We start from the raw sequence: 19,580 nt of genomic DNA, 5'->3' as shown, positions 1-19,580 counted from the left end.
ACATATCTAGTGCTGGAGATGGCATTTGTCAAAGCTGGGGAATATTGCATGGGACTCCGGGGAATGTGTGGCGCTGGATCAAAATGCGGATCATGTCATGTGCTAATCCTGCAAGCCCAAGTCAAACACTGCAAGTACTAGCTAAGCAAAAAAAAAAAAAAAAAAGAGAACAAAAATAGAAACGGCAGAAGAAAAAGGCCACGAAGCCACCAATAATCAAACAGCAGAGTGCTAATTGAGCCCAATCCTTGACCTTAAACTCCGAGTTCTGTCACGGGGACAGAAGAGGTTCGAATAGCTGGGTTCAGTGAAACCAACTACCTCGTACAGTACACACCAGTCCGTGTCGCCTCTGATCACCCACGCTTCAAGTGTCTCTTTAACTATTAGGACGCTTTTGTCTTTTTTTTTTCTTTTTTTTGGCCAGACGAGAAATCCTGAACGCCGTTTCCGATGCGATCCCCATCTGTCACTGCAAAGCATTATTGCCTCTAAATGATCTAGGCCTCCCCTGAAGCCAAATCAACGCCGCATGGGTTACTACTTAAGCCGGTGTCCTTGATCCGTTGTAGACTACGAGGTCCGCCATGTCAGCCATACTCATTACGGTAACATAGTCATCCATATGTGCGCCGCTGTTAAATGGCACATGGCAAACTTACAATAAATTCCCACAACATCTTTGTTAGGTTGTCTGGCATGGTATACAAGTCCACGGAGAACTCCCCGGCTGCAGGGCGTATTGAAAACTCTGTCAGCAAATACACAAAAAGATCTGTATTAGCGCCGGCACCCATCAAGGCAGCGGCGGGACCGGCTGTGAAAGGCTTACCATCAGGGTTATTAAGGACGTAGGTGTCGTCGTTCCTGTGGTCGTGGATCATCTGGATCACCTGAATCAAATCATCCTCGCCCAGCTTCGTGAGCGCGCTTGCCAGCTTCTCCAGGTCCCACTGTTTCTTCTTCTTGCCCCCGTCCGCGCCCTTGCGCGCCTTTCGGTCCTCGTCCGTCGGCAACGGGCCCGAGTCGCGCAGCAACGTCTGCAGATGTTGCGAAGGGTTACGGAAGGTGATCGTTTTTGTGACGTCGTATGTCGGTTTCATGAAATTCAGATCATGCACCACCGTCTGCTTTCCGCCCTTTTCAGTTGTGTAGAGGTCGATCGTCATCTCGAACTCACCCCATCCCTCGTTCGAGCAGCGGAAGGGCGGCTCGGTAAAGGCTGTAGTGGACGGCGCTTGTCAGCATCGCGTGCTTCGCGACAGCGCCAGGCGCCCGGTATATCTATCCGTATGTCTCTTCATGACGTACTCTGTGTGGGGTTTGCGAACGACGGGTGCAGGTTGTACACGGCTTTTGTAAAGCACTTTGCGGGCACCTTCTTTCCATTTTGATCCAGCAGGTAGATCTCTACTGACCACTCCTTCATAGGGAATCCTTCCATCTGTGGAGGCTTGTCTCTAGAACTTGCTGTCAGCCCCAAGCTCATGCCTCTGGATGCGGGCCAGGTATCGTCGGCAATAGAAATGCATTTCACATTTACCCGCTCTTCATCCGCACTTCCATCAAACTTACATATTATGTTGCTCTGTAACGAGCTTGATCTCGCGCTGGATCGAGGATCTGACGTGTCAATCTGGGGGCGTTCCGACAGTTGTGGACAGGAGCTCCTCCTTCGCAACACGCGACGCTTGCTCGTACCTCGACAATCATCTTGCCTGTCTTCGATTCAACAAAAGAATACGGTGATGCAATAGTATGGTGATGCAGTCAACTGCAAGTTTCTGGTGCTTTATTAATTTCCTCCGCCAAGAATTGATGCAAAGCGACAAAAACGGTTGCTTGACTGGACGTTGTGACGTGATGCGCGTAAGGATAGAGGAGAGTGAGCAGCTTGGAGAGCCTCACTGAAACTGGGCGTCATCGTCGCGCCAGCCACTTTTCTGGTGTAGTGGCGCACGCGTCTCGATTTAAAGGCTACAAGGGTGTGCCCGAGTAAGGTACCACAGTACTGGGGTTAGGGTCATCAAGGCTATCTGATGTGGATCGTTCGGAGACTTGCCATGAATCCATCCATACCGGTAATTAAACCTAGTCTAGAAGAACCATGACCCAATTGTTGTTCCATTCCAGGCCTAGCAAAGGTTAAGCTGAACTTCTTGCTGAGTTTGAATTTACATCTCATAACAGATCTTGACGCCCCATACACCTGTCTACGTTTATGGACAATGCTGTTTTCTCGTAATAGAGACATCAGTCTTAGCCCATGCTCGCTACTATGAGGAGGAAATCACAATATCCACGCATCTCACAATACTCAAGGCACTGTTCGACCCTTCATCGGATATAAATTGAACTTGAAATCAAATCATGCCGACAACGTGAATCTCGAAGTCCTTGATTATTTTGACTGGCTTTTATTGTTTTAGGGGATAGGCAACCGCAGGCCAAGCCATCACTTGACAGCCTCGCGAAGCAGCAGGTAAGGTGAAATACACCTAGTGTTCTAAGGCTGACGGCCTATAAACTATGGGGTCGGGTAGTGATTGTTATTCTTGGTGGGTGATGTGTCTTATGGGGTGCTGGCGGACAGGGCAATTTGCCCTTGATGCGCTTTCAGTATAACATAAAGACTCGAGGCTCCCTGTTGTGGCGAGTCAAATGATCCGAGCAAGCTAGTAACCATTATGATGATGGGCACGCTTCAAAGGACGCAGGTTAGCGAGTTCATGACGCCTCTGCAGGCTTGTCCTCGGTCTTGGCCTCCTCCTTCTTCTCCTCCGCCGCAGGAGCCGCAGTCTCGGCCTCTGACTTGCCGAACAAAGCCGCGTTGTCCTTCTGAGCCTGAAGGAAAGCATCCTTGAAGGAGTTGGCGTCTGTGTGTGAACAGCGTTAGCGTCCACTTAACTAAAGAAACACGAATTTATATCTGTACGCACTTTCAGAGTTTGCAAAGCGGATGGCCAGGGTCACGCCCTCGGGCTCGCCCTCGCTGACATCGGCAGCAGCATTCCACACCCAGCTCCTGTCAGAGCCAACGTTGGGCGAAAGCTTCATCTCGGGAATGACTAAACAAAGCTGGTCAGCACAACGATTCCTCCACGGGTTGTCGAAGTTGCAAGGGCCTAAACATACTGTAGTGGTTAGCGCAGACCTTGAGGGTCTTGTCACGGCGCATGACAAGACGAGTCTTGCCGTTCTCGCGGTGCTTCAGCAGCCTGACGTCGCCAGTGCCGCGCTCCTTCCACTCGCTGGTGTCCTTCACAAACTTGAACAGTTTCGCGCGCATCTTGAAAAGTTGCTCTTCTGACTCCTCGTTGGTCTTGACCTCGACCTTCTCCGTGAGGCGAATGACGGGTTCGAAGTGGACATCCTCGGACTCGGGGGCTTGGTCGTCCTGATCCATGGTACATAAATCAACAACTGCGAATCTTCAATGCTGCACGAATGTCCGTTAGGAAAACTCACATCGTCGCCAGCCGCGGCGGCAGCGGCGGCAGCAGCTTCACGTTGGGCCTTGGCACTGCCAGAAACATCACCACGGTCCTCATCCTCCTTTTTCTCCTTCTTTGCGCCGCCTCCAAACATGGAGAAGACGGCATCCGAGGTGACTGGCTTGGTCTGTCCGCATATGGAGCTGCAGGTCAGTATTCCGATCCAATATAGTCACATCCATCAACACACACATGTCCCAAAATCCACCGCCACTACCGCATAAGTCCGGGTCTCCAACAACATCCCAAGGACCGGGTTTTACAACGTACCTCATCGGGCTTGCCAGCCTCGACGGGCTTGGTGGCGTCGGTGCTCGACATTGTAGGATTACGAATGATCGGTATGTTGCGATACTATGATTTCTTTTCTTGCTGGATTCGAGATTCTATAAAAATCGATATCTAGGTTGTCAGCATGAAAAATTGCATGCAGCAAATGGTGCTTGGGACGGTACTCAGACTGAGGGGCATGTGGGGAATTTGGTGACAAGGCAAACACCATGGACGTCAAACAACAAACGGTAGCTAGAACTAGGGGGAGAAATTTTTCTTACTACTCACCTGTCAAGTATCGGTTTAGACGCAAAGCTGCTCGCATGTGCTCTTGCTACAGAGGATGTGCAAGTGTGCAACGAGGGAATCACTACGAATAACAACAAAATCAAGAGTTTGCCCCTCTTTAGTGGGCACTCTGGGATGGATACAACAGGTCAGGTACCTTAGTGCCTGGGTCATATTAAAAACACGTACTCTATTCAATCTCACTGAGTTTCCCCGCCGCGCCTTGCCGCCAGCAGCAATGTTTAATACCTACGCCTGGCAGGCAAGGCAGGTTACCCCTAATATGGAGGGGTTGTAGGTGGGGGTTAAATCTGCCAAGGGATTTTGGGTACCTTAAGTACAGACTGGAACTAGTGCGAGGGGCTCCAGCAAGTCACGTGTCGCTACACTGACAACCATTACCATTTACGGCAACCCAAAGTTGGTCACAGGCCTTGATCCTTGATTGGAGTATGAATTCTTTAAGTTCCGAAATTTCATTTGTGGCATATTTCCGTCTAATTCGGCCCGCAACCGCTAGAGCGCAGACCTGGATTATGGCCGTTCAACTAAGAGTCCATCCATAAGTTTCTGAGCATGTAGGTAGGCCGGCTCGTCAGAACGTAACTGGTTAACATAGTTTCTCGTGGTCCACATAATACACATTCCAGCACAGTAATCAAATAAAAAGCTGGAGATGTCATGCCAAATGGATGAGAGGGGAGGTTGAAAAAAAACGAAGGAAATAAAAAAATGGTCAGTCCATGATATGCGGAGCAACAACAACAAAAAAAAAGAAAAAAAAAAAGATTCCCCAACGCCTAGCCACCCTCATCCCAGCCCTGACTCTGATAACGCCGTGAATGTCTTGTCCTGTATGGTATGTATTCATGGCTAATGAAAGATGTGACGCAGGTGGCTCCTTCCCCATCGGGAAGTGGACGTGGACTTCCGGTCCCGCAAAGCCCGCAACGTCAGCATTTGATGACGTTTGGCTTTGAGGTAATCTCGAGCCTGCGTCTGATACCGTTGGTACTCGGCAACTTCTCCACGTATCTGAAGCCAAACAAGCCTAGACTTGATTTGGGCTTTCAGGAAATTGAGTTTGAGGTCGTTGGCGCTGTCCTCAGCAACTCGGATGTAAGGAGTAAACCTATCCTTGAGTTCGTTCCGAGCTTTGATGAGCGCCTCACCCGTCAGCCCATGAGTTTTTCTCCAGTCTGCCACTTCACCACGAACTTTGGTGGCATATGCAAAAAGTGCCGGCAAATAGGTCTCCTCGACTGATTTGGCCACTCCCTCCGCAGAGCCAGTCAACTTCTTGGCAATGTCCGAAAAGGCTGGGGGCAGTACTGTGGAGGTGGTCGTCACAGTAGTAGTGACGGTCGTCGGGGGCTTGACTGAGACTGTTGTAATCAAAGCATGTTGGATTTGACCTGGAATGGGCTGCTCGCATGCCTTGATAGGAGACCGGATGAGCGCGGTCCCCATCGTATTGAAAGTAGTAACAGCGATCAAAGAGGCGAGGACAGCCAAAACGATCCAAGCCTTGTGGAGAAAGTCTGGGTTTTGGGCTGAGCGTCGAATATGATCCACGATGGTATATTTGCCATCAGTCTGAAACTTGACCACCTTTTGAGGCTCAATAACCTTTGAGGGCTTGGTGAGAAGAACATCAATGTCTTTGTCGACCTCACACGTGTGTGCCGGGGTGACCAAATCAACTTCCGATTGATACCCATCATCTTCATGTGTAGTAGCTTGCTCTACCTCCTCTGTATAGTCCTGATGTTCATCAGTGTGGATATTAGCGTCGTGAGTCTCGCACTCGTAGATATGGTCGACAACTGAAAGGCTGTCGTCGTCGCTCGGGCGAGCAAGAAGATCCAACGAGCTGGCTGTTGAGCCGGTCGTCAAGCCATCTTGAGATTCTGTCTCGCCGTCGGTGTTGATAAGCTCATACGAGTCGACCGCGCCGTCCTCGTCTACGAAGAAGGCCTGCGCCATAATGTCTGGAGAACTAGAAGATATCCAGTTGGCAAGGCGTTGGTTGCCTTGGGGCCTGGGAAATCGTAGAGTTGGGACGGATGCCGATCCTCGCGAGGGCTCAGACATTAGCCGCAGGCGGCGTCAGATTTGATGCTGCCCGCCCGACTCCTGACTGTTGGCAAGCAAGTGTGTGTTCTTTTTTTCTCGCTGGCGAACCAGGCTTGACTTTCACCGCAAAGTTGAGCACCGCCCGTTCGAGGAGTATACGCTTTAGCTCTGATAGCTTTTACGGCGTCCAGTTGACCGAAGAAGTCGAGCAGTGGCGCAGTAATCGCAGTCGTAACAGATTTGCCGGGCTATCTCGGGTCGGAATGCAGACAGGCAAGTGTAGTTGACATCAGATGCAAATCAATACGGCTGCCTAGCGATCGATGATATTTAGATGCGATCGTTTGATTAAAGAAATCAAGTAGAAGCAAATAAATCCTACCTTGAGCGATATGGAGTTGCCCCGTAAATAAGAACAAGGTGTGTGATGAAGTATTGTAGCCTTTAGGCAGAGACCGAAGTGGTCAGATTTGGTTAGAGAAATGGAGGTGAAGTGTTCGAGGCAGCGCTACAACTACGAATGAATGTGAGGTAGTTGGCTGCTCCCTGAGGTGCTGATTTCTGCCCCGCACTACCTTGTACCTTGTTAGGCAAGTAGCCCGATTAGATCAGGACTAATGTTTAGTTGGGTAAGGTAGGTGTGCTCGGCCAGATTGTTGCAGAGAGGCGTGCGCAAGGTGTGCATGTCTGCCCAACGCCGGTGAACGAAGACTTATGACTCGTTGAGGATGATTACAACCACTTGGGTCAGAAATCAAATATGTTCTGGTCAAGAAACTCAAGTTATTTCGTGCCCCGTTATAGAACGGGGAAATATGCGATCTGACAGCAACTGATAGTGGAAGGATGTTGGTACTGTACCAAAGGGAAGGTACCAAAGGTGGTAGGTAGGTAGGAACCTAGGTAGGTAGGTAGCTTTGCTAGCCAACATGATAGTCGCCCCTCGCGGCTTTACGTCAGTCATTTGACCCAGGCTAGCAGACCCACAGTCTTTTAGCACAGCAAACCGCGGGGCCACCAAGCTGCCCAAGCTGCCGTACCCGAATTGAAGGATGGCTTATCTAATCATCCGTCAAGTCGGCAGTTTGTGTGAGGAAAAACACCGAGGCACGGACGGCTGAAGCGGATCGCAGGGTTGCCGGATCTGTCGGTTGTAGTCGGAAATCGACTAATATGGTTGATACCATTGCACCTACATACATGCTGTACTTTTATCGGTGAAGAAAAAACCGGGGCATCCCATGGAAAATTGTCTGGTTCCTTTGATGGTTATTTCTTGATCAGAGCATGTATGTTTGGTGGAATTTGTCGGCATTGTATTCATTTCGTTATGGAAATATGAGGGATCCGGCCGGATAATCAAACTTGTCGCCTGAGCATTGGTTCAGAACATCAAGTGAATCGTATTTCGTATCACAAAACACCCCAAGCATTCGGCTCCGACTCACAGACAATTGAGATTTTTTAGACATAAATTTTAGCGGGATTGTCACGCAATTTGTGGTGATCGGTCACACATCTGCTTTGCCTTGCGTCGCCTCCCTTGGACTTACTTCCACAGCTTTATTATTATTCTGTACTTCAAATGTACTTCGTACTTGGCAAATCTATTGTGGGGGGTAGGGGGCTAGTGGCAGCTTTTGGCCTGACAAGACAGATTACATCGCATCGTCCCGTCGACCAGGAACATATGTAACCCGAAGAATGGGGGCTGTGGATCGCCGAAAATGGATGCTCAATTTCAAGTCATCTATGTTTCTGCCAGTAACATGGCGTTATCTCCACAACCCGCTAAACTTTAGTCCACCCACCACCTCCTTTTTTCTTAATCCCGTGGGAAGCATCCCGTCCGCCCAACAAGCCGAGATTGCGATTCATAAACATACATATGTATTGCCTGGTAGATGCAAGTATCTGCATATCACCAACGACGTTTCTGTTCAATTGACACAGATACGCTATAGCTTGGGCGAGAGGCCGTCCCTCAGTATTCATGATTTCTTGCAAAGGCGAGTGAGTACCTACCTAGATAGGTAAGGCATGTAAGTAGGGACCTAGGTAGTCACTTGTACAGATAACACTGGAACCAACATAACAACCTGGAAACGGACAGTTTGCATCGACCTGGAATAGAGCCATAGAACGCGACAGATGAAATCAAACTGTGGGCTGCTTCGTCCCTGTTCAGTAAAAAGAGCTGGGGATTTCGGGATCCACATCTTAAATCGATCCCCACCACAAAGGAGTGCACCGGCAAATGGGAGTGGGAAATTTAAGAATGCCAAAAAAAAAAAAAAAAAAAAAAAGAACACGAAAGAGAAGCAGCACGGCCGGGACTGACAACACGATAAACGTGCAGACATGCAATGGAAGTATATTAGAGTAGCTGATAGGACAAAGCTTCAGGAGGGCAAATCGTATTTTTGGCCAAAATTGTGAATCAGTATTGGATCGGTTTCGTTCTTAAGCGAAGCATTAACTGGTCAAAAACCAGCAAGGTTTGGCGCTGTACAGTACCGCACCCACTTGTAATTTTGTCACCCATTTTCGCAGGGAATCTTGCAGGTCAATTTGATGGGCACTACAACCCGGGCATTTCACTGGGTACCTTAGCTTACCCTCCATATCACCCCCTTCTGGAGGTATTCACCAGTTCTGGTTAGGTCAGGTAGCTGGGGTCCTCAACTTTCACATCGCCTCTTTTTCCCTCCCAATCTCCCGTCTCTTCGTTGCGAAACCCGCCAGTTCAATTCAGCTCCGACCAGCAGTTCGGAACGCACGATCCCATCAATCCATCGTCATCCACCAGACAAGCCAGTGCCGACCGCTGCATTCGATTAACGGGCGCCAACGATGGATTCACAACGGTCAAATGAGGTTTCGCCAGAAGCCATGCAGGCGCGCATCCAACAGGCGCGTCGCGAGGCCGAGACGCTCAAGGACCGGATCAAGAGGAAAAAGGACGAGCTTGCCGACACAACACGTCAGTAAATCCAATCCCGCGACAGATTCATTCTTTGTCTTGCACGCCTGGGGAATTTTTCACACGGTCGCCGGTTGGAGCTGCTCTCTACTGCTGGTTCAATTGACCGGCAGCCATGAGAGAGGCCCCGGCGCTCCTCCCCGACCGAACCACCAGACCAGAGACTTTTTGCTGCCATTGCGCCGTTTACTGACCTCGAATGCGTTTGGATTTCAGTCCGCACAGTTGCCCAGCAAGCACATGAGCCGATCCCCAAGAACCAGCTGATGAAGGCCAAGCGAACCCTAAAAGGCCATCTCGCCAAAATCTACGCCATGCACTGGTCCACTGACCGAAGGCACCTCGTTTCAGCATCTCAGGACGGCAAGCTAATCATCTGGGACGCCTACACAACGAACAAGGTCCACGCCATTCCCTTAAGATCGTCTTGGGTCATGACGTGCGCCTACGCACCGAGCGGCAACTACGTAGCGTGCGGTGGTCTGGACAATATCTGCTCAATCTACAACCTCAATCAGAACCGAGACGGTCCGACAAGGGTGGCTCGGGAACTCTCGGGCCACGCCGGTTACCTTTCGTGCTGTCGCTTCATCAACGACAGGAGCATTCTTACCTCGTCAGGGGACATGACCTGCATGAAGTGGGATATTGAGACAGGCACCAAAGTCATCGAGTTTGCCGACCACTTGGGTGATGTAATGAGCATCAGCTTGAATCCCACAAACCAAAACACCTTTATCTCGGGTGCCTGCGATTCTTTTGCCAAGCTCTGGGATATCCGTGCTGGAAAGGCTGTGCAGACTTTCGCCGGCCACGAGTCGGACATCAACGCCATTCAATTCTTCCCAGACGGTCACTCTTTCGTTACGGGATCCGATGATGCCACCTGCCGACTTTTCGATATCCGTGCCGACCGGGAGCTCAATGTTTATGGAGTCAGTGCTTTCCCCAAGTTCCTCAAAACAGCGCTACAGCCCGTGGCCGTTGCATCGCACTAACATAATCACTCATCTAGTCCGAATCTATCCTCTGCGGAATCACATCTGTTGCGACATCAGTTTCAGGCAGGCTGCTTTTCGCCGGTTATGATGACTTTGAGTGCAAGGTGAGTGAACATGAAGAAACTAGTCTGGGGCAGGTAAAGCTCGCAAGTAGAGTATATTGCTGACTTTGGTTTCAGGTCTGGGACATCACCCGTGGCGACAAGGTCGGATCTTTGGTCGGTCACGAGAACCGCGTCAGCTGTCTGGGCGTGAGCAATGATGGCATAAGTTTGTGCACTGGCTCATGGGATTCTCTGGTAAGTTCTCTCTGTCCCTGGAGACAATATCTATTGGGGACCACAAGCACCCACAAGACTTTGTCTTTCTGGCAGTCTCCGGATCCTGGTCACAAACCGTTGTTGATCAATTACTAACATATTTCTTCCTTCTCCTGTACAGCTCAAGATCTGGGCATACTAAGCACATAACGACAGTGATTACCCAAGGATCTCTATTCTATACTCTGGATACCCCACAAAGAATCCGGCCGGGGGAGGCTAAAAGAAATCTCGAAACCTTTCAAGCAGCCAGCTGCGAGATTCACCTTCTACCTGGTCTCCTAATTTTACTGCCACAAAGCCACTAGACTCTCGACGGCTGCTCGAAGCAGGATCTTTGTCGGCAGTACTTTCTTGTACTAGCACGCTTTCCTTTCGGGTTCAGAAGTTACCTATCTGATATTGGCACGTTACGCTTTCATTCAACCAGCGAAGATTTGGTCACAAAAGCTGATGGGCAGACTACATGGCGATGATTCACCTGCTACACACTGATCTCCTTTTTTCCTCTTTTCTTTTCTTGTTCCTCTTTCCCCCTCTATTGTCCTGTTTCCCTTGGTCTTATCAGTCCGGCGGCGATGTAGCTACCACCTTGTTCAGTTGGCTATACCTTGCATGTTATGTTACCTTATACTTTATACCACCACCATCACACCGTTTTCTGTCCGTTTTATGTTATTTTCGTTATATCTAGGCTGTGTGTCGGCTCACGTCGGAAGGGGACCTGCGTGATTTCAAACTGGGGGTAGCCACGGGAAATCTACCTGGTTTGGGTTTTCTTTGGAACCTCGCGGTCCTGTCTCGGGTGTTGCGAGGGGAGTTTGAGGTTTTACGGAGGCCCAAAACATTTAATGAGAGTTTTGCTGGAGGGGGGAGTTGCTTTGAGGGCTTTAGTATGAGTTGGTAGAGTGTGTAGTTTTGTTTTCGGGGGAGGGGGGGGGAGGGGGCGCTCTGTCTCTTCTTGACTGGTCTCTCGATCCTCGGACATGGGGATGGGGAACCGATTACAGGACAAACCGAAAAAAAGGCTGTTGTGTTCTTACCACTTGTATCTATTTACTCGTTCACGACAGCTGTGCTTAATTTATTCCAACATTTACATCTTCTGTGACTTGGCGTTACAATTACGTCCTTGTGGCACTGGTTGGGACAATGCCGCATTTGCATCAAACGTTGGAATATGTTCCAAATATAAAGATATGAAATATAGAGAGATCGCCGGGTTGAATGAATAATCGACACACACGAGGCAAAGGCAAGACACATCGGGGACGTGGGTGATGAGATGGCTGTCCCGCCGAGGTGACATATAATACATGGCAATAGTTACTAGCGTGATGAGAAGGACGTTTTTGTACTCTGTGGGATATCCGCATTGGGAATATCTTTTTAGCATATAGACTCCCGACGAAATAACATATGAGTACACAAATGTTTGGATCGTGAACAGAGTGTGGGCTAGAATTATGAAGAGGGGTATGGGGTCTGGCCAGGAGAAATGTATTTTGGCTGATAAAAAAAAATAAAAAATAAAAAATAAAAAAAAAAGGAAAAGGAAAAGGCTAGCCAAGGACAGTCAGGTCGGACAACGGGACGGTGACGAGGTGGCACCGGCAGTTTCGTTTTTTTCTCGGGGTGATCAAACCGGCCAGCCAAGTCGGGGGTGTGTCCATTTTTTTCCTCTCTTGGTGCAAGGGGTGGACGTTTTTCATCAAGTGTACCTGTCTTGTCCGTTGTAAGGGTTATTCATCCCAATCCATGACAGCTAGTCGTTATTTGGGTCTAGACCTAGACTACTAAATTAGTTTCTGGTCTATACTAAAATTTTACGTAGTACGGGTCAACGGAAAAAAAACATGCATATCTACAGATGCCACATATTCTCGATCAATGCTGGAGCCCAAGTGGTAAGAGCGATTGCTATAATAGACGTGCCTCTAGCTTGGATCGGAAATCCTTCCCTTGCTCATAGCAATCAATCTAGGTTCGAAGATAGCAAGCATCCGGCGACCCGGTCGTGCCGGTCATGACCTGACTCCAACTAGAACTAGGTCCAGCAGAATTGTCCGACATAAAATGGAGAAACATGGGGAAAGGTGAAGTCTTGCATGGGATGTTGAATGGGGCCTCGATGCCCAAGTGCCCTGGCACTACTTAAATTGGATATTTGGAGTATTAGATTCCCGGTGAAACCGAATGATCTCGCTACCTAATGTGCCTCCCTTGAAAAACACCTGTCTGGTTCTAGTTTCAAGCCTGAATTCGAGATTCTGGTCCAGGTCACCGAGATGCCTAAAAATGGTATCCAAGTTATCGTAGTAGATGTTATCTATGGATTGTGCAACAGGTAACTCGCTCGCAGAAAGGCCGTGTTCACCTGTCAGTCGTTGATGGTGCGACTTGCGGGGGTTAGATGTGTATATGTGGTATACGTCTGGAGGCAGGTAAGCATGTCGTGTGCACAAAAAAAAGGTTCATCGTATAGACTTTTCTGGAACATGTTCATGATACATTGTATTCTTCTTGGATTACAGAGGCGTTCGCAACTCCGCCCGGTCAATCATTCAGGGTTTCCTTTTTACTCTCTCTCTCTCTCTCTCTTTTTTTTTTTCTTCTTTTTTTTTCTTTTTATGTTCTTTTCGTTATTCGGTACTGACATGGAGATGGCCGAAGGTTTACGATTCGTAGTAGATGACTTGGTAAGAAGGTAAGACTTGATTGGGTAGATGCCAAGTTGCCTCCGTCATGCCTTGAACAGGAGACCTGGGTGGGTGTGGCCTTCTATTGGTAGCACCAATTGTATGAAAGATGTTAAACCCTGAAACATTCGGGCCCAGCCTAGAGTTTCGGCTCCAAGCTTAGCGGGGGCTTCTAGAAGGTGTCCAATTTATTTTTGATTGGGCTTGTTTGCTTTTTTTTACCCCTACAAGGCCGAACAACTGCCGCATGTCGACGTTGCCTCCATGTATGCAGGAAGCTATGTTTGCATATCTTTGTGGGTTTTGTTTGTGTTGGGCAAAGCTTGGTTTTGCTTCTTTGGGCTAAAAAAGAAATCAAAGAGAAGGACTGCTAAGGGATAGGACGGGTATAAAGCCGTAGAAGGATTTATGTCAGCAGAGAAAGGGACGAAAGAAAAAAAAAAAAAAAAAAAGGAAAAGCAAAACATCAGGCGCCTCATCGGACATTTTCCCGCACACTCTAGATTTTTGTGTGAAGAACCAAAGCTCACTTTCTCTCTCCCTCTCTGTTCATGTCGTGGTCCGGAACTGTAGCAAGTATAGCCTGACTCCTCCCTCATTGCTCCGTCCCTTCTCACCATCTACCAGGGTGCGGTGCCGGCCCAACTAAAGAAATGCAAATTTCCAGACGAGTTGGTTAATATCAGGCCAACCAAGCTTAGTGGTCGCGTTTAGCGGGGCGTCAAAGCAAAACTTCATTCCGCCAAAAAATACGATCAGACGCTAACGTTATTGCAACCAAGTCAGTCATTGATTGACTTGCCCAAGAGAAGTGCCACCAGCTAAGGGAACCGCAATAATTTACCAATAGATTAATTACCCCTACTTACCCTGCCCTACCAAGCCTGACTGCCTGTCCACCTTTTTATGTACCGGTATTTGCATGCCTTTGCCCACTTACCTGCAGGAATGTACGGTCTTGCCCCTATCTATGGAACAGTGATCGATCGAACCGACCAATTCTGGTAACGGCTTGATCTCCATCTTTCCGCACTCGACTTTTTATTTTTATTTGGTTCTTTTTCTTTCATACCACCACTTACTCTCTCGCACTTCGCTCTTTTGCCCTAGCTTCGCCTCCTCACACGACCTACCACACCCCCTCCACCCTCCCTGTCTTCCTTCCACCTTCTCCCTGGGATCTCCTTGCCTACCAAATTCTATAGACATCCTATACCAAGTATTTTGTTTTTGCACTTACCACGTTCTTTTTGGTCGCCCCGCCCACCACGAGTTTCTGTCACTCTCCGGGTGGCCCCCTTCGTCTCCACGTGTTTTGCCCCCCTTTCGCTCACTTCTCCCTGAACCAAGTTCCAGCCAACGAGCAGCCTACTTCTTTCAGGTTGCTTTCCGTTCTCTCAACGCACGCCCTCTAGGAGAACAACAAGTCTGTCAAACGTAAAGGTACCGAATCTCAGGCCGGCTCTTGTGAAAAACGAGCCGGTCGAGTCCGTGTGCTGTCTACTACTGGGGTATCTAATTACAGGTAGCAACCCTCCTGTCGCCCTGCCTGTTTTGGTGCGAGTAAGTGGGTTTGTGTGTACCAGTACTCGCGCGGTCATACATAGTTTGGTCTCTCCGGTGTGGGGTGGCTATCGTTCGGCGTGTGGTGTGGTTGCAGCCTTTCCACATATCAAAGGACCTTGCCAATCTTGAAAGAGTCAGGAGCCCTTCTCAAACAAACACCCCCCTCCCCTTGGATACCTAAACCTAGGTGTCCAGCTCTTCCATAATACTTTTGACGCACGATTCTTTTTTTAAGCTTCCCACCACTACTTTACCGGGCCCTTTTCTCCTCCTCCTCCTCCTCCTCCCCCTCTCTTCCTTTCATCATGTCAGCAGCGCAGGAAGAATTCGACCGCCTAGTAGCAAACAACACAGGCCCGTCGCACACTGAGAGGAACACACACCCTGAGGACCGAGGACGGGACAGGGACGACGACTACGACGACCTCGACGAGGAAGAACGCTACAGGGCAGCCCAGGTAGACGCCGCCATGCGCATGCCCACTTTCGGCTCCGAGGCGGCCGCTGGCGGCGCCGTCATCAATCTGCCCCCGCCGTCCTTTGACAGCGGCCGCGCCACCGGTGTGAAGGGCGTCATTGCTGACGCGAGGAGCTATGAGACGGCCAAGCAGGCCAAGTGGAAGTCGCGCGTGCGCCAGGCCAGGCGGAGCGTGCTGGGAATGGGCGGCCTGCTCAACAGCGGTGCCACGACCGATAAGAGCGAGTCCGGCGGCAGCGCGGATGAGCACGACGACGATGCCGACGGCGAGTTCCTCCAGCAGTGGCGCGAGTCAAGGCGGAGGGAGCTCGAGGCAGAGGCGCAGAGCGGCCCTGCCATACGGAACAGGCGGACATCTCCTAGCGTACGCATGTTTGGCAGGTTCGACGAGGTCGATGCGCTGGGTTATCTAGATGCCATTGAGAAGGTCGGCCGCGACACCGTTGTGGCTGTTTTTGTATACGACCACGAGGTACGTCTTTGGTTCTTTTCCCCCCTCATCTTGCAACGCCCATGCATTAGTCAAGTCTTGCTAACTTTGAGTCTGTTTCTCCTTGACCTCTAGTGCGAAGTATCAGCCGAGGTGGAAGCCGCATTAAGGCCTCTCGTCACAGCATACCCCGCCGTGCACTTTGTTAAGGTCCACTACGACGATATTGAGTTCGACAACGCCGCCGTGCCGGCCATACTCGCCTACCGCAACCAGGGCGATTTGATTGCAAACCTGACCGGCATAATCGAGATGATACCCGAAAACGAAGACTTTGATAGCGAGAGCCTCAAGAAGATATTCAAGAAGCACAACTTGATATAACCCACGGCCACCTGCGCCACTATTCCAAAGCTTCTAGCTTTCTACGCAGCCAGCCACTTCTTGACAAAAAACAACTTTCCCTCCTCAAAACTTTTATTCTTTGACCATAAACTAGCGATATCCGGTTTGCTTTTCCCTTCAAGCTTACTTTTTCTTATTGGTTCCTTGTATCTTCGATTCTATGACACGATTATTTTAGAGGTGGGCGGAATTTTTTCTTTGTTTCAGGGCGAATACTCGGTTTTTTTATGGGGCTTGGGTTTTTATTCTTTTTCAAGTTCCTTTGTACTACGGTGTTGGAAATACCACTGTAAGGGTTTGTTTTTATTCAATCGACCTTGGAATCAGGTTGTTTTCGTTCATTTATTTTTTCCCCCTGCTCAGCCGCCTCTCGTGTGTCTTTGCTGCTCGCGTTCTTAGGGATCGTCAAAACGGTATAATATGCGTGCAAAGCTGCCTTGACCGCCTTGTAAACTAAAACAAAAAAGGGGACCTTTATCATCACTCGTCAAACCAAACCATGCTGGAGGAGCAAACCAAACAAAAAGCTCCGCAGTAACAAAAAAAAAAGGAAACCAACCCAATGCTCCGGCAACAAGAAGAATAAATAAAATTCCATGTACATTTCATCAAGAAAATGTGACCATGTCGCTTCCTTAAAAGTGCACACTCCTCTTTTTGCGCACCTTCTTCCCCTCCTCCCCTCTCCTATCCCTCTCCCGGTTGAAAAAGCCGCTCACGCTAGCCGCAGCGTTGTTGACGTAGGGGTTGGTCGAGAGCCGGTTCGCAACGCTGCTGCTGCTGCCCCCTCCGCCGCCTGCACCGCCCTGGCCCGAAGACTGGGCCCCGGGCTGCTGGGGTGTCCCACCGCCCCGCCACCACGACGAAAGCGACGGTTGGGCCGAGCTCGAGGGGCCTGCGCTCCCGGGCCGCGGGTCCGCCGGCCGCGGCGGCAGGTTCGGGCGGGCTGACGGCAGATCCTGCCCCTCGGTGCCGTACATCTGTCGCAGGCGCTCCGTCTCGGCGGCGATCTCGGCCTCGCGCCGCTGCCGCTCGCGCTGCTCCTCCTGCTCCAGCATCTCCTTGATGCGCCGCTGCTCCTCCACCTCTCGCCGTGCCCGCTCGTCCGCCTCGCGCTCCTCCTGCTCCACCATGGCTTTGAGCCGGGCGGTCTCGGCGTCGATCTCGGCTTGAGTCGCGGGACCCGTGGGCGGTCGAGATGAGGGAGGCGCCGATGACATGGCGGCCGGGGTTGTGGTGGTGCTGTTGTTGGCGATGGCGCCGGACATTACGGGCCCGCCGCCGTTGGTGGATGCTGCAAGCGGCACTGGGGGCCGAGAGTTCTTGCGTAGCCTCCCGCCGGTCTCGGTCATCATGTTGAAGGGGTCCTGCCTCGGAACCAGGTACAAGTCCCTGATGACGGCAGCGCCGAGCAGCAGGACCAAGTCTAGCCCCTTGCGGTCCTCGACGTCGACACGGCGCATGTTCGGCTCGTATATGGTCAGGGCCGGGTCGCGGCCCTGCTTGAGGAAGGCGATTGTAATATCGGGCTCCTTGCTCTTGTGTCGACCCAGGCTTCGGCCGGACATGTAGCACGTCATGTCCTTGGACAGCCTCCCGTCCCTCTTCCACTTGAACATGACCTTGGGCGCAATGTCGCTCGTGACGGTGGCGTCGGCCTGCTGGCGGTCCAGCTGGCTCGCGCTGGGCATCCTGAAGCTCCGCGACGGTATCTCAAACTCCCAGCCGCCGCTCTTGCCCCAGCCGCTGCTACCAAACATCTTGAACACAACCGACTGGTCCGGGTTGTACAGCTGCACAGAGAAGGCGTCGGGGACGGCCGGGGAGGAGGGTCCGGCGGCGGCGCCGTTTTGCGCGCGAATCTCGGCAGCAGAGAGCGTCGGCTGCGTCCACTCCGGCGCCACCAGTACTTCGCCGTAGACGACGCCCGGCTGGTGGGGGTCGACGATGGCGGCGGCGTAATTGCCGCGGCATTCGGGCTGGGAGATTGGGTCGGCGCGCTTGAAGACGTATTCAGGCTCGGGTTCGGAGCCGTTTTGCGTGAAGAAGAGCACGGCTGCATCTGGATTGTCCGAGCTCGGGCGGAACTGGAAGCTAGGGAGGTTCTCGTCGAGCATTGTGGGCGGCTATACCCCGGTGAGGGGAAGATTCAGCGGCTTTTGGGTGTTCAAGGCTCGGATGGGGATCGGATGTGTGTAGGTGTGTATATACGGGGCCCTCGCCTCCCCTTGCCCTCCGAGCTGTTAGGAGTTGCTAGCTTAGCTAGAGTCTTGTCAATATTCGAGACGAGGCGCGCTGTTTTCCAACTCTTTGGTAGTAGGGAATTTGGCAAAAGATTTTGATTCTGTCAGACGTGCACGCGCTTTCTTGGATTTGCTGACGAGGTATTGTATTTTCTTGCACAAGCACAGGAGAAGTCCTTTTCCGACTTCTTTTTTTTTTGTCTAACAGCTTGCCAACCAAGTGTACGAAGTACAAACAAGAAAATGGGACTTGAGTCGTTGAGACAAGGTTTCCGTGAGATGTGTGAACAAGATTACAAACATATGGATAAGAAATAAAAAAGGACAAAGAACAAAAAAAATCGAAAAGAGAAGACAAAGACAAGAGAAGAAATCACACGCAAAAGGAGAAGCCTGGGCTGACTGATCTTGGTGTAGTAGCGCCGAGTCGCCTGCCTGCATGCTGTCGAAGTCGGATTAAACAGGGACGGCCAGGCCAAAAGCCACCACCACCTTTTGGCCCACACCTGCTGAAGAGCGCGTCATCGCTGGCGGGGCCTGCCAAGCCTAAGCGGCGGCAACCATACGAATATCCAAGTCACGTTAATATGTGAGCAAGGTGAGGCACTCCGTACCCAAGTAAGGCAAGGCAGATACCTATTCAGATTCAGCATTTGTAAAGTTGAATTGTCATGTTGGCAAGCGATGCACTTTGTTGCTTTTTTCTTCTTCTTCTTCTTCTTGTGTTGTTACCCTTTTTTCGCTTCTTCTTCTTCTTTTTTTTTTTTTTTTCATTATATCGCATTCACTTTCATGTCTCACAAGATACACCACCAAGAACCACGTATGATCCATTCCATGTGATGTGCCAAAAGTCGTCGAATCTCCTTGTGGTGCGGGCGCGCTCAGCCACTCGTGCCGCGCTGACTTCGGCGAGGCTTAGCAGCAGGAGGGAAGGCGAAAGAAATTGGGGCGATGAAGTTCTTTTGGACGAACCACTTTTCTCTCTGCATTGAAGTAAGACGTACCGTGGAGATTCTTGCTTACGAAGTACATGCCATAAATAGTACTTTTACGTACAAAGGGTACGTACCCTTCTTTTGGTAAAGTTATGAGAAATCCCGTTTGGAAAAATACAGAAGAGAACAAAACACGTGTAAAAGACACTGAATTGAGTTCACATTTTGATCCGCCCCTGTCCAACCGATCAGACAACCAGCCAACCAAACTGCAACATTGAGGTTCGGGTCCGGGGCTGGGGATAGGGAACGCATTGTGCGACTCGAGGCTTTGCATCCTTGAAATGTGTACTGTGTTACAACAAATAATCGTGATAATTAATAGG

General features: G+C 50.4%; 6 protein-coding genes across 6 annotated transcripts; 2 read left to right on the top strand and 4 right to left on the bottom strand.

Moving 5' to 3' along the window:
• Positions 1 to 7: 7 nt before the first annotated feature.
• Positions 8 to 1,869, bottom strand: MGG_05204 (transcription initiation factor TFIID subunit 14). Its single transcript, XM_003712701.1, has 6 exons — positions 1,702 to 1,869; positions 1,576 to 1,610; positions 1,312 to 1,460; positions 833 to 1,222; positions 663 to 730; positions 8 to 573 (listed from the first exon to the last, which is right to left on the bottom strand). Exons 1-6 carry the CDS (start codon positions 1,711 to 1,713, stop codon positions 541 to 543), a joined length of 687 nt encoding a protein of 228 aa, XP_003712749.1. The 5' UTR covers positions 1,714 to 1,869; the 3' UTR covers positions 8 to 540.
• A 424-nt stretch (positions 1,870 to 2,293) lies between these two features.
• On the bottom strand, positions 2,294 to 4,300 carry MGG_05203 (ran-specific GTPase-activating protein 1). Its single transcript, XM_003712700.1, has 6 exons — positions 4,056 to 4,300; positions 3,765 to 3,880; positions 3,469 to 3,621; positions 3,136 to 3,397; positions 2,940 to 3,068; positions 2,294 to 2,876 (listed from the first exon to the last, which is right to left on the bottom strand). Exons 2-6 carry the CDS (start codon positions 3,813 to 3,815, stop codon positions 2,728 to 2,730), a joined length of 744 nt encoding a protein of 247 aa, XP_003712748.1. The 5' UTR covers positions 3,816 to 3,880; positions 4,056 to 4,300; the 3' UTR covers positions 2,294 to 2,727.
• A 110-nt stretch (positions 4,301 to 4,410) lies between these two features.
• On the bottom strand, positions 4,411 to 7,002 carry MGG_05202 (uncharacterized protein). The gene is made up of 2 exons (XM_003712699.1): positions 6,514 to 7,002; positions 4,411 to 6,444 (listed from the first exon to the last, which is right to left on the bottom strand). Exon 2 carries the CDS (start codon positions 6,147 to 6,149, stop codon positions 4,929 to 4,931), a length of 1,221 nt encoding a protein of 406 aa, XP_003712747.1. The 5' UTR covers positions 6,150 to 6,444; positions 6,514 to 7,002; the 3' UTR covers positions 4,411 to 4,928.
• Positions 7,003 to 9,023: 2,021 nt separating this feature from the next.
• Positions 9,024 to 10,577, top strand: MGG_05201 (guanine nucleotide-binding protein subunit beta; the record flags this gene model as incomplete). Its single annotated transcript, XM_003712698.1, has 5 exons — positions 9,024 to 9,114; positions 9,331 to 10,049; positions 10,130 to 10,219; positions 10,295 to 10,414; positions 10,557 to 10,577. 5 exons carry the CDS (start codon positions 9,024 to 9,026, stop codon positions 10,575 to 10,577), a joined length of 1,041 nt encoding a protein of 346 aa, XP_003712746.1.
• Positions 10,578 to 14,042: 3,465 nt separating this feature from the next.
• On the top strand, positions 14,043 to 16,576 carry MGG_12918 (phosducin). The gene is made up of 2 exons (XM_003712697.1): positions 14,043 to 15,650; positions 15,744 to 16,576. Exons 1-2 carry the CDS (start codon positions 15,006 to 15,008, stop codon positions 15,990 to 15,992), a joined length of 894 nt encoding a protein of 297 aa, XP_003712745.1. The 5' UTR covers positions 14,043 to 15,005; the 3' UTR covers positions 15,993 to 16,576.
• Positions 16,153 to 18,642, bottom strand: MGG_15138 (uncharacterized protein). Its single transcript, XM_003712696.1, has one exon. It carries the CDS (start codon positions 18,128 to 18,130, stop codon positions 16,649 to 16,651), a length of 1,482 nt encoding a protein of 493 aa, XP_003712744.1. The 5' UTR covers positions 18,131 to 18,642; the 3' UTR covers positions 16,153 to 16,648.
• Between the last annotated feature and the right edge of the window lie 938 nt (positions 18,643 to 19,580).

Source organism: Pyricularia oryzae, chromosome 3 (assembly GCF_000002495.2).
Source record: "Pyricularia oryzae 70-15 chromosome 3, whole genome shotgun sequence".
NCBI classification, from domain to species: Eukaryota; Fungi; Ascomycota; class Sordariomycetes; order Magnaporthales; family Pyriculariaceae; genus Pyricularia; species Pyricularia oryzae.
Note: the sequence above shows the minus strand (reverse complement) of the source record. Positions and strands in the feature narration are given on the sequence as shown.

Excerpts from the sequence above, each read along its gene's own strand:
- MGG_05204 (XM_003712701.1), bottom strand. Across the intron at positions 1,223-1,311 it reads GTTCGCAAACCCCACACAGA|CCTTTACCGAGCCGCCCTTC; the intron begins GTACGTCATGAA and ends CGTCCACTACAG. Across the intron at positions 574-662 it reads AGATGTTGTGGGAATTTATT|TCTACAACGGATCAAGGACA; the intron begins GTAAGTTTGCCA and ends CGGACCTCGTAG.
- MGG_05203 (XM_003712700.1), bottom strand. The coding sequence starts at position 3,815 with ATGTCGAGCACCGACGCCACCAAGCCCGTCGAGGCTGGCAAGCCCGAT. Across the intron at positions 3,622-3,764 it reads AGGCTGGCAAGCCCGATGAG|ACCAAGCCAGTCACCTCGGA; the intron begins GTACGTTGTAAA and ends ATATGCGGACAG. Across the intron at positions 2,877-2,939 it reads CCGCTTTGCAAACTCTGAAA|ACGCCAACTCCTTCAAGGAT; the intron begins GTGCGTACAGAT and ends GTTCACACACAG.
- MGG_05202 (XM_003712699.1), bottom strand. The coding sequence starts at position 6,149 with ATGTCTGAGCCCTCGCGAGGATCGGCATCCGTCCCAACTCTACGATTT.
- MGG_12918 (XM_003712697.1), top strand. The coding sequence starts at position 15,006 with ATGTCAGCAGCGCAGGAAGAATTCGACCGCCTAGTAGCAAACAACACA. Across the intron at positions 15,651-15,743 it reads TTTTTGTATACGACCACGAG|TGCGAAGTATCAGCCGAGGT; the intron begins GTACGTCTTTGG and ends CTTGACCTCTAG.
- MGG_15138 (XM_003712696.1), bottom strand. The coding sequence starts at position 18,130 with ATGCTCGACGAGAACCTCCCTAGCTTCCAGTTCCGCCCGAGCTCGGAC.